Here is a 17,999-nt window from a genome sequence, read left to right as displayed (position 1 = left end):
GTAAACGATAATGGAGGAGTGTCAGATAGATGTAAAATGCCGGTTAGATATGATTCGGTCAGCAATAAAGTCAGATGAAACGCCTTTTGTAACAACTTAGGCGCCAAGTCGGAGCATGGTTTTAGTAAGCAAGTAAGTAAACCTTCCCTTCTTCCTAAGTGGCACAAAATTTCCGAATGTTCCTTAATAGAATATTATAAGGAATATAGAGTTTGCTATGAGTAAAATTGGCACTGCTTTCATTGAATTATTGTATCATTTTAAAGCCTCAATAAAATGCCTAGACACTTGATGAAACCAACGTTGTCGAAATAAAGCTGTTTGCGTGTTTCTTCAACAATTATTCTCCTTTCATGCCTCAAAACCTGCAAGATTTACCGCTAATATCTACCCTTAATGTATTCATTAAAACAAATAATTTTTTGCACGAGATTTATCATAGAAAGAAGAACAGATCAGCATAGAAACAGAACGTACATAAATTACAATTGTTTTTATAGAATTTATTAAGCATAAAAAATAATTTCATTTTACCTTTACTTTTTTGCTAATGAGAGATTACTAATTAAGCAGCGTTTTTGTGCTTAAGTATGAAAAATTATTTCACCATTAATTCACATTATTTTTTGATGCAATAAATTAGATGAACGAAGAAGGTGTTTGCGGAATCTGAAAAGCAAATGAATCGAGAGACAAGAATAAGAAAAAAGCACATGAACAATTTACTTTCGGTACTTTACCCATAGAAGATTTTCTTTTTTTATTATTCATCAATCATAATTGCAGTCTTACTTATCTTAAACAAAATTTTTCAATTCACATTTGTTTTTGCTTAAATGTAAAACTTTTCATCTTTCATAAAACAGATCAGTAATGTAGTAACAATCATTAACTTTACTTTTTTTATCCTTAACAATTAATTCATGTCAGCCGAAAATAGACTATACTGTATACTGAAAATTAATAAAAATTCGTGCATTTGAAATGATCGTACGCAAATTTATGCTCATTAACTAATTTTTTTTGTCAATCACTAATTTTTTTTCCTATTCTAAGTATCTAACTGTTAATGTATTTGATTTTGAATGTTTCTTTTTTATCATAGTTTTTGATGAATTAATGAACTTATACAAAAATATTTTCTCCCATCATTTATTTTAATCATTCAATAAATTCAAGAGAAATTAAGCATTTTATAGGAAATATTTGTTGATCCATAAATTCATCATTCTTTGATTGACGAAAAGTACCAAAAAAAAGTTGAAAGTTTTAATAATTATGTAATCTATACTTTAATTAATTAAGTATTTCAAAAAAAATTAATAATCATTATCAGTAAAAAAATATGCAGGCAGTTTTGAAAATTAATTTGAATTGCTGATGTTGAAAATTTCCATGAAAATCATTGAAAATTCTGATTTAATTGAAAAGCTTTTTTAACGGTTTAATATTGTTTGAAATTTCTGATTTTAAATCCATACAAATGTGTTTAGTAATTTGTAAGGTTTTAAAGACAAATTTTATACATCTCAAAGCAAAGCAAATGTTTTACATTTGTATGGTTTTGACAATTAAAACATTTGTATGGTTTTCAATGCTTTTAAGTTCTTCTGAAAGCATTAATCCGTTAAAAAGCGTCCACGTGATTTTGTTTGAGAACATTTACAATGTCATTTATTGTGGAATTAATTAGATTAATATGTATGTACGATAGCCGGTAAGTAAGCATAATATTCTATTATCATCTCATTAATTTTCAAAACAGCCTTGCATCTCTAACTTATCATGTTCAAATAAGTATTTATCAAAAAAAGTTTAATAACTACAAATTAAATCTTGAAGAAAAAAGTACTACGTTAAGTAATATGTTCTGCGGAGAGATATAAGTATATGATGACATAATAGGAATTAATCCTTATACGATTGCAATAATCATTTAATTACTTTTTTTGTTTTGTGTGTTTTTTTTTTTTTATCTTGTTTCCTAAAGAATTACATGTTACAGCAATTGGAACTACCATCTTAAGTGAAAACTTATTATATGTTCATTTTATGCTGTTTTTTTTTTTGTGTTTAAGATCCATAAATGGTTTTAAGCATTTATACGTGTGTATTTATACTAGAAACTTTTTCTATTAAGAGTTACAATAGCATATACAGAGTTGGTAAATTTGTCGCTATGACATACTCAAGAATAATAATTGAAACGAAATAAAAATTGTTCAATATTCGTAAAGTAATAGAAAAGAAAACGATACACAATAAAATTATTTATAAAATGGAACTAAAATAGTTTTACAATCTTAAAATAACAGAACATGAACATATCAGAAACGGATGTTATAAAGTGTCACAATCTTAATATTTTTGTGTGCTAAAGTTAAATTACATCTTTTGTTTCATCTTAATCACTAAATTGACATAATCGCTGTTCTCAATTTATAATGATTACAATATCAAATACATTAAGATATACATAAACATAGCACTGAGGAAGGCAGCAACGGGTACTGTTACTACCCATGCATACACAATCGATCTAAAGAGATGCCAATCAACAGCATTCTCCTTCTTCCCTGTTACTGGATGAGCTTGTGCATTTGAATATCCAACGAATACGACAGAGCCGACTTTACAGTGCGTTGTTGAGATTGGCAAACCGATTTTGCTAGCTAATAATACCGTCATTGCTGCACCGATTTCAATCGTAAAGCCACTGTTGATAATAAATCATGTATTATTGATTAGTAATCTCATAAATTATTGATGATTGATTTCAAGCCTTGTTTTTTGCGTCATTGAGGGATTTACGGTAAGTACGACTCAAAACTAGTTCGTACAGATAAGTTATCGAGAGATTTTGTGGATTTTCGCAATAACTTCATTGACTATATTTATTTTTGTGATAAAATTGCGCTAAATAATTTTTGGATGTCGCGTTCTACTTCTGATTTTTATTGGATTATATCAAAAGGTCATAAAAGTTAATGAAGTAGGAACGAGATTCACAAAAAAGTTTGATTCTTATATAAACTGTAAATTTTTGTCTCATGACTCAAAATTTGCTTGGAAATTCCATTAAATAATATGATACTCACGTTGTGGGCGTAATTTTTGTCAAATCCGTTCCGACAGTTTCAATTACTCGACGTCCCCAAAGCCATAAACCAACAGATATTCCAACACCACCAAATAATAAAATACTCATTGGAGTTGGGCTCTTTTGATCGACACTTCCTTCACTGTAAATCATCCATAGAGCTATTAAAGGTCCGATTGCATTACTGTGTGGGTGGAAAGGATATACATTAATTAATGTGTACACAGAATTCTGTCCAACATGACTAGCCAAAATGTCTGTTGTATTTCCTAAAATGCACAGAATTAAGTCACTTACCTAACATCATTACCACCATGAGCAAATGATCCGAATGTCGCAGTCAATATTTGAAGGAATGAGAAGAGTTTGCTTACATTTTCATCCTCATTGATTTGAGCTTTTGTCGAATTATTTGGGTGACTGATTAGTGGTACTTTACTTGAATTGGCAGATATATTGGCACTGACACATGTATTATTCATACCGTCAAGACTTAATGCACTTTCAACATTATCTAAGCACTTTGGTTTCACCGTCGTTGTTGAAATCTTGTTGTTTATTGTCGATGTTATAAGATCATTAGTGCCAGAGTTTAAAATTATATTTGGGGGTAGTGTTAAGTCATTTGCTGAATCATTTCTACCATCAATACTCTCGTCGTTGTTTTCCGATTCTGGAGGTGATGAGTTATTTATCATTATTGGTGGAGGTGATAAATGATTGCTTCTGTAAAATTAAATATTAATTATATGATTCATAGCTCAATGTGCTCAATCAACTTACTTCTTTTCGGAATCTGGAGATTTGACGTAAAGATTTTGTAGATTCCTTCCATTAACTGTATGTTGATATTCATCAATGTAACTTAAGCTCGTAATTGTTAAGTCAGTGTTATCGAGACTTGTTGTAAGCATCACATTATTAGGTTTGACACCACCAATTAAATTTTCAGCCTTCTTAATCAATTTTGGATCAAATTTGTGAGATTTTCCATCAAATGCAGGTACTGTAACAGATCCGTTCCATTGAGCGACACGATAATAATCAAATGGTTTGGTATTTCCATTTGGAGTTGTTATAGGTTGACCATTGAGGGATTGTAATTCAGTCGATTCAGTTATTGCTGGTAATGTATTTGCATCATAAACGAGCGATAATGGACGTTTTGTTCTTTTTGGACTGCTATTGGCTGATGAGTCTGCTATTTTATAAAAGAAACATTGATTTAATGTTGAGTATGTGAATAAAGGATGTGTTATGCTTACCATCAGAATCGCCAAATGTAAATTTAACGGGTTGATTTGCTTCCTCAAGAATTTTCTTCTTTTGTGACGGGACAACAAACAATTGTACTAATACAGCGACAATAAGTGAACCTACCAAGCTAATAGTAATTGCCAACCATGTAGGAATTCCATCCAAATATAGCACTATAAGAAATAAAAATTAGCATTAATTTGAGTCACAAGATTAAATTATTTTTGGTTTCCATTTACAAAAACAAATAAAGTAAGTAACTGAATGGAATGTTTAAAATCTCAACTTACATTCTGGGCCGTCGTGAATTATGCTGAATAAGTTAACAAACAAAGTCACGCCATAGAAAATCGGCAGAGACCATAAGCCAGACTTTAGTGGATTTCTTGCTTTTAATACAAAACGATTAATCAGCATATAAAGTCCAACGCTCATACATCCACTCATAACCGGTGATATAAACCATGATGCAACAATTGTTCCTGTAAGTTTATAATTACATTATAACTCTATTGCATTCATAAAATTTAAATATGCTTACCCAATTTTTTGAGATTTAAGCCTTCAGTTCCGCGAGCGACTAAACTAAAACCAATAGATGAACCGACAATACTGTGCGTACCCGAAATGGGAAGTTTAAGGAAAGTAGCAACAAGTAACCAAACAGCACTACTGCCTAAAGCTGCTAACAATCCAAGCATCAATTCCTTTTCTTTAAAGTCTGGTTCATCGTCTGGTCCACTCTTATAAACACTCACATCTAATATGCCTATAATGGTCGCGAGAATAAAATAAATTAGATTACCAAATATTAAAAACTAATCTCAGTTAATATCCTCAGCAGTAATTTTTTCCCATCCATCTCATCCCTGAGGTTCCTGTAAGATTGATTCACTGGATGTTGAAGAATTATTGCTGCTGGATATTTATTACTGGATCTTAAATATTAATAAAAATATGAAGGAGGAAATGGAACTGATAATTACCACGGCGTACGGTATCCGAGACTTTATATCCTATAATTGTGCATAAAAATAAAAGATTATTATTATCATCTCAAATTAATTTCTACGTAATAATTATTTAAATTTTGTTTTTCAAAAAAATTAACTCACCGATAAGAATGGCGCCTGCTACTTCACAAAAAGTAGCTAGCCAGCATGCTTGCCTTATTGTTAAAACACCTGATCCGACACTTGTTCCAAATGAGTTAGCAACGTCATTTGCTCCGATGCCAAAAGCCAAAATGAAGGCAATAATAAATCCTATGATTACTAGCCACAAAACTGCTTCTGAGTATGGCTCCATTTTCTTTTCTAGTTCCTTTCCGGTAGTTTAATTGATTTATGTGTCTTTCCTCTTATTGATAAAGACTTTTTATTTGTTTTATTCTCAAGGACGTTTGTGTTGTTGTTTATGTACTTTTTGTTCTTACTGGATGTTTTGATTAGGATTATTTCTTATTCTTTGAAATACTTTATATATCTTTTGCAGTCAGAAGTGATTCCCTTCTTGTATAATTTATAATTTTTTAAACTTTCGCGACAATTTTTTATAAAAAAAATTTCTTTCAACTTTATTTTGTTCCTTACTACTGTTATTTCTCTTGCTTATTAATTTATGTATGTTATCAAGACTCAGTCAAGGAAATAAATAATATACGAATGATGTTTACTCTCTAAATGTAAAGCAGCTCCTCAAGTTATTTTTTAATTTCTATGAGAAATGTTTACAATTCGACACGAACAAAAAAAAATTTGCAAAAACTGTAATGTAGCGGAAGTACTTGAAATGTTCTCTTATTTCACTGTCTTGTCTTCTTCTATGCCTTTTTATGAATATGATAAATTTTATGCAATAATCAATTGATGTACTTTTCAAAAAGAAAACCTTAATATTGAGTTAAGTAACTTAAATAAAATGTAAATAATGAAAAAAATTGTATCTTAATTAATTTTTAAGTGTTTACGGTAAGATAATAAAATTAAATTTAAGTCTTATAATCAACGTTTTAACTTAACTATATCGGGAATACAAATTCTTCTCCGATAAACAGACATTGTATGATATATTGTTTGAGAACAAGAGAATCTAGAGGAAAATTTGAGATTAATTAAAGTAACTTTCTTGTTATTTTTTCTTTGTTAAGCACAAAAAAAACCTTTCCTTTATAAAAAAAGAAGGTTCAGCTAAATTTAGAGAGGAGCGTGAGCTTTCAAACTCAAAAAAATTTAATGTCTATTGAGGAACTTGCAAATGTCCTCGAATCAATAAAATTTGAACTTTTTATATGATGAGGTAGGAACCAAATATACAGGACGACTGCTTAGTTAAGAGTTGTTGACACTTTTCCGTTATGTTTCTAAACGAAAAATGATGAAATTGATAGATAGTAGATAGATAAATTTGGTGACTTCTCTAACTTTGCAGGCGGTGCGTAAAGATGTGTGTATGTGAATTAAGTAGGCTTTTTTAAACGATTCTACAAATTATAGTGGTTTTGTTAAGGATGATGATTTCTTCAATAATATATATTTTTCAATAATATTCTTGATTGAAATATGCGAATGCTGTATGTGTTTTATACTTTGCTTTTTCGTTATTTTTTAAAATGTGAGTGACAATGAGAATTAAATTCCAAATAGATTATAAACTTTTTGTATTTTGAACGCTCAACAACGTGAAATTAATTCGTCAAAGCTGCAGTATTGTCCGTACCTTTGGTACGAGATAATTCATTAGGTTGTCACTTGAAAATAAATTTTTCATTTCTGTAAATAGAGGAAAGAAGAGAAAAATATGTAAATTAACAATGTCATTGCTCTACGCTGTGTAGTAATTATCTAGATTTTAAAATTTTTTAATTAAGACCCCGGCCATGTGATTGTCGAATCCTTACGAAATTATTCTAGCATCTTCGAATTTTCGAAATTAATTTTTACAATTTTAAATTTGCTTAATTCCAATTCAATTGCTTCACCAAATCCGACACTTCACATAAACTAGCCAAAATGTATTATTCTCAAGAACCTAATCCCAATATAAAAGTTCTAGATGATTTATTAAAAGAATTATGCGAAAGTTTGCAAATTCATGAATTTCGTAAACATTAAGAAGTAAACAAAAAAGTTTTAAATATCTATGCCATTTTCAAAGACTTTCTAAATCCTTTGTACACAATATTTCACTTAACACTGCCTAGAATCATCACATTTATTTGATTAAATTACCCTGAATTTACGTTATAAGCCACTACCCGTTACTAAGCCACTGGCCTAGTAAGGAAATTTGACTGTGGAAAAATTTTGTATCCGTTAATAAGCCACTACCAAAAAGTCATTAATTAAACTAGATAAAATAAATTTTCCGATTTTAAATGACATATTCGGATATAAACAATCAGTAAGGACTAGAAAAAGTTAATAATTTTTAAGATTTCGATGAAAATTTTCGTTTTTGCTTCATTTGTTTACATTTTTTACTAAGCCATTACTCGTTATTAAGCCTTTTTTCACGATTTTGAAAACTTTTTTCTTCCCATAAGCCACTGGCTTATAACGTAAATTCAGGGTAATTAAAATGATGATCGGTATGAAAATCCAACGAATTTTTATAATTTGAAAAATAATATCGAAAAATTCGAAATTGCGGTTCAAAAAATCCAAAGATCGAAGTTCAGAAAATTTAAAAATTGAACTTAACGAATAATCAAATTAGAACATGTATTATTTAACAAGTAGTTTATTACCGCTAATAATAGTAATGCACATAGATCTGAATAGTAATCAAAATAAATCACAATAAAAATAATCGCTTTACACTTGTTAACTAAATTATTATTCTTTACTAGAGGAAGTTATTGCGAGTAATGAGCGAAACAAAAATTTACACTCAATTTAAAAAGTATTTTTGTGGTCGTCATTCTTTTTACACAATTCAGGTGATATGATGACAATTCTCGTGATCTAAAAATTCTCCACTACAACATATCAATTTATGACTCACATTTTTCTATACACACGAGAGACACAAAATGTATCTGATTTTTGTTCTTGATAGACACTACTGCTTAATATATTATTTTTATCACCAATTTTTTTTTAAAACACGTATGACAATCACAATTAAAAAAGCACACAGTTTTGTATTTAGCGCTATCTTTTCTGCTATTCCAGCAAAGAATATTTATGTGATGTCTTGTCAAGAGCTCCGACACGTTTAAGTCTTGTGAACGAAAGAGAAATATTCACGAGAATGTAACACGTAAAAAAATGGCAGAAAAAGAAAAGAAAATATTTTGGCAAAATGTCTCACAATTTACTTTTATTTTCGCGGAAAAACCGAGTTCATTTTCTGGGGGTCCACAGTTTGAAAAATGTGGGTTTTGTTTGAAAAAGTCAATTTTTCATTATATTTTTGCAACAGAAACTTTGCTTAAAAATAAAGAAATCTGAATTTTTTAGAAACATCCTTGATTTTTCAAAGCGAGGACCCCCGAAAGAAAATGACCAAAGTGAAATATGATTTCATCATTTTAGTAGAAAATATAAAGCAAAAAAATTTATTCGAGTGAAAAATGGCATTGAGATGAGCATTCACATCCAATCAAACGTGTTCGAAATGAGATAGAACACGAGTCGTTTGATCGCGTGCGAAAAATTTTTTGTTTTTCCCGAAATTAATTTTCTTTTTTTTTTTTTGTTTCCCCATCATTAATGTGAAACAGAGGAAGTAGCACATCAGATTAGTCCTAATTAATTTTCAGATAATTTTCAATCCTACATTCTAAATTGGAAGTGCTATACATCCCACATTTAAATATACTACATTTATCTAATGTAACTTGTCACCTTTCAATAAATTTTTTTGAATCACAGTCGGCCTTTTTTTTGGAAATTATTTTCAAGTGTTACACTTCAAATATAATCGGTAATAATTAAAGATTGATAGTTGATAAGACACTAACTACCCATTTCAATTGAAGTGCCTCTTTTATAATTCAACCGAATTGTTTTCAAGCATTAACGAAGTTTGTTATCAATACTTCATTACATTTTTTTAATTGTGTGCAAATTTTACAACAACAGCAATTTGCATGCATTGCACAAAAGTACTTGATTTTCTTTTGTAAATAAATATGAAAAATAAGTGATCAATAAAGACGTCAACATCTGTTTGAAGTAAGCAATTATGACAATTTTAAAATTTTCCATCCAACCTGTCATGTAATAAGTTCTCTGAGAGAGACATTTAGGTCTATTATCAATCACTAACAGACAATAAGCATAGTCAACTAAATGAGCGTGCTCATGAGTAAACTCAATTAATATTATTGAGCATGCTCAATTTTGTGATCATGCTCCTTGTCTGTGCATTACGTGATCGATAGGGTACTCCTACATCTAAACGATAAGACGCCCTGATGACATCATCAAGGTTGATTTTGCTTCATTTTTATGCGGTTCGCCGTATTGAGCCACTCGGGTTTGTAGTGACACTAGAACCAATATTTAATGATCAAATTAGCTCAAATTGACATTAAGAACCCACAAGTCAAACTGTTAATGAACGATTTAACAACTTTAAGTGCTAGAAGCCTTATAAGTATCCAGAAAATCTGTAAAGGTTGTGAATCATTTCCAGATGAATTCATGTTATATCCAAGCTTGAAACTTTTCCATACAAAATATGAATCAAGTTTGAGCTTTGCAATATAGTCTGATAAGTAGAAAATTCCCAACTGGATCATCAAAATTTCCCAGAAAATTAATTAATTATTATTTTGCAGCAATGCCAATTTGTCAATCAGGTAATAAACTAGTTATTTCATGGTTTAATCATACAGACATATTAAATATGCACATATATTTGCAGAAATGAATTATAAACTTTTACAGTACATGTACGTCAATACGTCAGTAATAAGCCATTTCTCTTTCTGTATGAAAAGTGAGGAATTAATAAAAAATCTTGTTGATGAAGAAGAAAAAGTTAAAGAGAAATGACTTTGAAATTTACTTGGAATGGCACAAAAGTGTATACACACAAATAAATAAAGTTTTTATGGGAATCCAACATAGCTTTACATTTATACAGAGACCATCATGCCGGCACGTGATTACTGTTTTTCTTCAACCATGCTTCGTGTTCACATTTTTTGTCTTGCATGCATTTCAATCGATTTTTATTGCATAAATAACAGCAGATTTTTTAGCGGTTCTAGCTTCTTTTGTTATTTATTTTATGTCTATTCTTCTTATTAATACCATTATGCAGAATAAAATGGCTGATACATGCAAATGTAGACATGTCGATCATCAAATTTAGTTAGGTTTTTTAGCTTCCAAAAATATTTTCTTTGTAGGTATATTAATAGATTATACAGCAAGTACACTATAATATGCGTAGCATGATTTACGGATATTATTCCTTCTTGTCATGAATACGAAGAATCCTAGCATAAATTATGATTGACATTGCTATAACCCTGAATTTAATGATCACATAAATAGGTTTCGTGTGACTTTCGCGAATTTACGTCTGAAATGCAAGAAGTTCATTAATGATTTCCTTGATAGGATCTGCTATATTCTTCTTAATCTTAATCTCTATAAACGCTCGTTAAAAATCTCAATCTACTGGAAATAAAAACAAAAAGTTGTGTTTATTTAATTTTTGCCTCATTCCATCACATATTCATCTTAATTGATGCTTAAAAGATCACCAAATACAATAAGAGAAATGTTGAATGTTTATGGTATGTAGCCTCAAAATTTTGCAGGAGAATGTACTCGTTTCTTGAGTGGGCATCACAACCTTTCCGTTTTCTGGCTAAAAATAACCATCGAGCTATAAGGCATTTTGAAAGTCGCTCAAGCAATTCAATGAGTAGAGAAAAATAAGACAGAAAGAAATGAAAGAAAACTTGCTTTGAAATTCTTTTTCTTTTTGCTATAGACATGTTATATGGTATTATTTACCGGCTAAAGCAGGCTTGATTAATTGCTTAGGTCTACTTTTCTGTAATTATGCCGTCAAATTAATCGATCATTACAAGTAATCGATTATTTTTAGACTCTCCTATATGTTAAAAGGCTTTGAATTGTAGATAAAAATGATTTTTTTGAGTAAACACATTTTTGTGCTGATTTTAGTCCAATTAAGCTTAATTGTTAAAATTGGAAACATTTCTATAAAAATCCCAATATTTACCAATGTGATAATATTTTAAATTGTTAACCTTTTAAAAATGGAAACAGCGAAAACGTGCTAGAATCAAGTTGAAAATCGCCATGTTGACGTCATTCGCAATGATTTCCTATTTGGCACCGTTCATTTATAACGTCGTAAATTCGTACGTCATTTGCGTACGACTCCTTACAAGTTCAATATTCTGTGAATGCTAATTTAAATTCATGGAATGTTTTATTCATTCATATACAATTTATTTTGCGTCCACGCGAGACAATTATAGTCATACATGATCTGCTGACTGTCATTTCTGTTGATTATTCATCTTGATTACCCCGGCAAACTTTTTAATTGATTTATCTTGTTTGTTTTAATAAATGTAGAAAAATTGACCCAATAAAGAATTAAAAATGAATTTTGTTGATTGGTTACTAAGCGCCGGCAGTCGCACAGCATTATTGAATGTGTTAAAAATTCAATGAACTAAAAATGGAATTCACGTTTTTTCGGAAAAAGAAGTGTGGACACAATCGTACGATAAGTGAGAATGTATTTTAGTTTATGAACATTTTTTTTGTTCCTGATTAGAAAACATTCAATTAATTTTTAATGAATATCACTTTGAGTGGAATCGCGATAATTTTCGTTTTTTTTTGCTGTTTTGAGAATTTTATTGCAAAATAAAATTCAATGTCAAAATCATCATAAATAAGAAAGTTTAAATACATCGTTGTCATCGAGTTTGACTCAAATATTAAAATGATTGTAAACAAAATTAACTTTTTTGTAGTCGAATGAATTTGTCACGTAATTTCCTAGGGTATTGAATCATATGCTAACAATATAGTATTAACTAGGGTTCATTTAAAACAGCTAGGCTGCAACCTTGAACGAACAATAAGATACGGTCGCAGTCATGCGCATATTGTATGCAGAAAATGCAAGCTTGTGTGTCGTGGTCGAGGTTTTCATGGCAGTCAAGTGGCAACTACGTGTCATCCAAGTAGGAATTTTTATATATGATAATCTAAGATTCGAACATAATTCCAGGCTTACAGACCGAAATTGCAAGGCCTGAAATCTAAAATGCAAGAAATGCAGTTCTGGGAATCTTGAACAAGTCCTAGGACAATCGTATGCTTGTCCATTACCACAATTTTTAAAATGTTTGTATGAAAAAGCCTATTTAAAGATAGAATATGAAATTATTCCCTTATAACTCGCAACTAAGCTTGATGCGACTCTACACTAGTTTTGATAAGCAATTACATGATGTAATAAAGTAAGTAAAAACTTTAATATTTTCACCATTATATTTTATCGCTAGTCGAGTGTAAAATTTTCTGAAAAAATTTCAAGCGGTAATTAGTTTGCATTGCGGCCTTATATATTAATTAAATCTCTTGAATTACATGACATCACCGATTCTATGGCGATTTTATGTGACATCATGTACTAAACTTAAATCAAACAATGCTATTGAAACTGCATTCTCATTATTCAATTAGTGACACAATTTTATTTAATTTCATTTCTTGATGAATCAGCTAAAGAGTCTTGCTATGCAGCTTAGAACATGATTTTATGGATAAAAATTTATACACGCTTGATCATTGGATGTCGTAAAAAATAATTGAGTTATTAACCACTGATTGAAACTTTATAAAAAGTTGGTCAGATAGAGGTTGGTTTGTGCTGATAATGTGAGACAAACAGAAATTGAGTACATAGATGTTTTTGCATTATTTTTTTTTCTAGGCAATTTGAGTCGCCATTACAATTTCGCAATGCGGTGTATAAATAGTTGAGGGATTTCCGCATTTTATTTTTGCTCTAGTGGATTTGCACTTCTTTTATATTCTTCAAGAAAATATATAGATCAACTAAATGGTATTGGATGTACGTGATCTATTTATTTACTTTAAAAAAGGTTGTTGATAAGTGAAAATTCGAGCATGTGTACTGTATTTATTAAATGTCGCAATCAACAAAACATTTGAATAAACAAACCATACATTATCACTTCCAACACAATTTGTCATTAAAATCTTCCTTTGGTACTTATTTTTTTCTGATACTGTATACAGTATATTTGAATCAGATTACGTTCTTCATACGAATATCACGAGTGATGAGTTTCACGTGATTACATCTTTTTCAATGATCTCATACATGAGATATTTATGTATGAATTTTCGGAAAACGAGGAAGATCATTGTCGTAATCTACTCGTGTTTTCTTTGCGAAGAACGTGCGTTAACGAACTCTCTTAACTGTTTACTTCTTCGTTGTGCAGTAGTGAAGCGAGATGAAAAGAATCATTTGTTTATATAGAAATTGTCACTGTTGCATTGTATGAAATGTTATTTGCAGAGTCTTTGAAGAAAATAAGACATTTTGGGGTTATCGATTCTTTACGAAACTATAAGTATGAACAGGTGATGAACTAGTCATACGACATCTGGAATTTTCGACAGTTTAAATGGGAATTTCAAGGATTTTATTTGTATATCCACTTATCAGTAATGAATCTTTTAGAAAATACAAATTTAAATTTTGAAACTGCTCTACATCATGAAAGACATGAAAGAGTCGTAAGTATTCATGTTCCTAGCAATTATTGTACAACAGTACGATAAGGTTGTCTGAACTTTTGAGTAATAAAACTTCCAGGATATAACTTTTAATATGAAATTATTCATGAATTACTAAGGAGAAATGTGTAATGATCATGCAGTTAGCACGAAACTGTTATCTCCTATAGGAAGTAGTATCATCATACTTGAAGATGATAAAAAGCTATAAAAAGACACTTGCGGATGATTCAATTTCATAATACAATTATGAAAAAGTTACGAAAAACCTCTAATACAATAGATAACGTATAATCACGTGTACAACATCTCATGCTTCCCATTCTGGGGATTTTTGACGTCAGGCGGCGAGTTTGAGTTCAAAAAAGTCAAAAATAAAATGAAAATGTTACTAGCAGAATAAATTCATTCGCGTGTCTCTCAGAGAAAAAAGCGGAAAAATATATAAAATGACGCTATGATTCTGAGTAATAAAAGCATTAATGCAGAGCTTAAACAAGTTGTATTGTAATAAATTAATAGGAATTGTGATTTCGATCTGTTGTTAATTGAAAATCAATCAATCTAAAAATTAGCGGAAATTTCCATGCCTATTGACTACATGACTACGATCACACAGCGAACAGCAGCATGCCTGAGTCGAACGTTGTTGATAACAACTCCAGAAATTTTCAGTATTATATATTTTATTTTTATGGTATTGATAACGGCACGAGCACATTAAATAAGTGGTGCATAGACTTCCGATTATGACCTTAAAGATTACTTAATTTTTTACACTTTAGTCTACAAAGTAAGTAAGTCATAAACTATTTGCTTTGCAAACTTTGAAAAAATTCGTGCGGACAAGCAAAACAATAATTGTTTTGAATAATTAGTATTAATTTTCATTAGTTTTAATAATTGCACAATATCAGCGATAAACTTGTGTCTATGACACAGGCAATAAATATTATACTTAATTCATGAATTAGAGCGATGCCACGTTTCTTCAATTATAATTTGAGATAGGACATATTTTTAGTTATTTATTTCAATCACTAAGGATGTGCTTATATATTTAAATTTTTAAAAAGGATCCAAATGGAATGAACATTTTTTGATGACATGCTATCCATTACAGAATGTTTCTAAATTAGATTCATATTATTTTTGAAAAATTGTTAACTAGGGCATGATAAACATTTTATTAGTTAACAATTTTGTAGTTTAGTTGTTTACTAGTGAAGTGCCTGATCAGAGTGAAATCTGGGGCATCAATGCATGTGTAGGCGAATTAGCTTTTTCAATAGTAAGGCAACTATGGACGAGTAGTTAGGCAACAGAGATATCTGTACAACTCTTTTGTGAGTTCGTGGGTTCTATTCCCGTCAGTGACCTATCTCTCAATTCTAATGACATTACAACTAAGTTGACTTGTAATTTTTAGAATTCTGTATTCCATAGAATTTAATTTGAATTCAACAATGTTTAAACATTTAATTTGAAACACAAATTATTATCGAACATTATGAAATTTAAAGCTCAAAATAAGGTTAAGAACATGGTCTGACTTGAGCACTAAACATTTTAATGGTAAAAAGCCAACCGCGAAAATTTTAATATTTGAAAACCAAGGATTATTAATAGTTTAAAGTGCACAAACCTTGACTGAAAATTAATTGCTCTGTCTAACAAAAAAATAAATTAATTTAAACAGATGACGGGTATTTCTCAATTAGCAGTTCCCAAGTTTTCCATCATTTAAAAATGCACAATTGAATAGAAACTACTGCAAACAGTAGTAAAGTCAAAAAAATTGACCTAACGTTTTGGCACCAGAAGTGTAGACGTTGCTTTGAAAAACAAAGGGAAATACATCAAGCACATACATACTTCAGACAAATTGTTATTAGGAAAGTGCGCAAAAGGAGAAGTGCAGATGAAAAAAAAATAAAATAAATGAAAGAATTATAGCCTTGCTATTCACTCTCACTATGTTATGTCTTAATTAATTTTAGTGAGTGAATATATTGATGCTTCAATTAGAATTTATGACTCTCCTCCCTGCATGTGCAATATTTCCGCTTTGAATCATTTTCAAGTTCAATAAATTCCACCCTGCCTTTATTTGCCCCATTCTCGATGATTTCATTTTATAATTTTTTTAAAAGAACGTTAGGTCAAGGTCAATATGTCCTTTCAAACCTTTTTCTTTCTCTTTCTTTTTTATTCCCTTTAATGCGTACTTTATTATTTTTACCACATAGCGTTTGCATTGAAATGAATATTAAGGCGGTCTATAATTCTTTCTACACAAAAAAAGGGATTGGCATTCTCTATTTTCATTATGTCTCTCATCCGAATACACTCAAGTATCGGCGATGATTTAAAAAAAATAAATCTACAAACATGTGATGTAACACGAGAATCCTAGAATGGATAAATATTGTTTTAACAGTTGCAGGAAGGAAAAGAGAAGTTAACAAATTAAAAGAACCGACAAGTAAACAAGAATGAATTCTCATTATAGAAAAAATTTACTGAAATTAGGAATAAGAGGTCTTGTGAATGAACAAAATATCATATTGCATATGATATACGATTTGATAGGTATAAGAGCTCTAGGAAATTTAAAATTTTGAAAATCTGTTATTCATATTTCGTACTTCTTATGTCTAGTTCTGTTTTCATATGTTTCAGCAGCGACCGCATACATATGAGAACATTAATACATTTTAATTCGTTTTAGGCGCATTTTGTGGTAGCAATTAATCTAGAGAGACACATTTTTAGTAATTTATGTGATTAAGTTTTCGATTTAAGGTTCTGGTCGTTAATTTGTGTGACTGAATTGAATAGCCATAGAATTGATTTTTAGCAGCAATTAAGAGACAATGTGTTGATTAGCTATAGCGTGTCTCATAAAAAATGCGCAAAAAAAGAGATAGAAAATGTATACGGCAATAGCTGGCTGCGTTATAAAATATGCGGTCGCAGAATCGTCGAAAGACATTCACATGGTTTGTACTTAATTATTTTTAGATTATGTAAAGAAGAAGATTAAAATTAGAAAAAGGGCAGACAACAATGCAATTTTTCTTATTTATTTCACATCTTTTCTTTTCAGCTCAAAATTCTGTGTATATCAAAATGATTTTTTTTTATTTCTCAGTTTTTCCACTGTTGAATTTTCTGGATATATATTTTCTTCTTCTCTATCGATTTTTCTCTCTATCTTTCCATCTCTTTCTCCATTTATATATTATTGTGGCGACGTAAAAATTACATTTCATAATTGTAAGAGAAATGGCAATATCACCTCACATAATAAATGTCATTAAAATATTGCAAAATAACATCGTGAATGCAAAATAAAACTTTTTCACTAGAAAATATTTTCATTTTCTTCTTTACTTTTTCTCCATAATTTACACATTTTTTCTTCCATCCATATAGTCAGAAAAGTTTCCCACATTTTCGTAAATTTTTTGATATAAAAATTTGGTTATATGATTTTTAAAATGATATTGAAATGAATGCTATTCTAATGAATATAAATACATACTTAAAAGAGCACAGTTTTGGAATTTTAGCGGTTTTTAATAACTTTATACTTCACAAACGTGATACAGTTGAGCTTTTTATAATCAACCAACAACTTCGGTGTTTTCTTTCAAACTGACTACATATATTGCTCATGCAATTTTGCGAGTTGTCATACAGGAAACTTCTTACTAATACAAACAAAGAAAATTTTCTATTCAGCTCAGCGTTGTGTCTTCTTATTATAGGGAAGCATAAACTTTTCGGTCGAATTTCATAATAAATAAATATTTTGGGATTTTTGAAGATTAACCAGATTGTTTTAATCCTTA

At 29.9% G+C, this 17,999-nt stretch overlaps 1 protein-coding gene across 3 annotated transcripts; it reads right to left on the bottom strand.

Annotated features, from left to right (window-relative positions):
• Positions 1-1,624: 1,624 nt before the first annotated feature.
• On the bottom strand, positions 1,625-17,940 carry NaPi-III (Na[+]-dependent inorganic phosphate cotransporter type III). 3 transcript variants are annotated; one of them, XM_070635943.1, is made up of 10 exons: positions 17,690-17,940; positions 5,473-7,128; positions 5,344-5,373; positions 4,899-5,126; positions 4,648-4,839; positions 4,366-4,530; positions 3,884-4,298; positions 3,398-3,826; positions 3,099-3,284; positions 1,625-2,716 (listed from the first exon to the last, which is right to left on the bottom strand). In XM_070635943.1, the coding sequence occupies exons 2-10, from the start codon at positions 5,663-5,665 to the stop codon at positions 2,449-2,451; spliced, it is 2,106 nt and encodes a 701-aa protein (XP_070492044.1). In that variant the 5' UTR covers positions 5,666-7,128; positions 17,690-17,940; the 3' UTR covers positions 1,625-2,448. The 3 variants fall into 3 exon arrangements, with proteins under 3 accessions (XP_070492044.1, XP_070492041.1, XP_070492043.1); XM_070635940.1 differs by having other exon boundaries at positions 3,884-4,301; positions 17,690-17,938; XM_070635942.1 differs by lacking the exon at positions 17,690-17,940 and adding an exon at positions 8,363-8,490 and having other exon boundaries at positions 3,884-4,301.
• Positions 17,941-17,999: the final 59 nt, after the last annotated feature.

Source organism: Chironomus tepperi, unplaced genomic scaffold, assembly GCF_022539635.2.
Source record: "Chironomus tepperi strain 1889 unplaced genomic scaffold, CSIRO-AGI_Ctep_v1 contig_100, whole genome shotgun sequence".
Taxonomy (NCBI): domain Eukaryota; kingdom Metazoa; phylum Arthropoda; class Insecta; order Diptera; family Chironomidae; genus Chironomus; species Chironomus tepperi.
This window is presented reverse-complemented; position numbering and strand designations above follow the sequence as displayed.

Coding starts and splice junctions, on each gene's coding strand:
- NaPi-III (XM_070635940.1), bottom strand. CDS start 5,665: ATGGAGCCATACTCAGAAGCAGTTTTGTGGCTAGTAATCATAGGATTT. Junction 5,127..5,343: donor CTCGGATACCGTACGCCGTG/GTAATTATCAGT, acceptor CGACCATTATAG/GCATATTAGATGTGAGTGTT. Junction 3,827..3,883: donor TCTCCAGATTCCGAAAAGAA/GTAAGTTGATTG, acceptor TTAATTTTACAG/AAGCAATCATTTATCACCTC.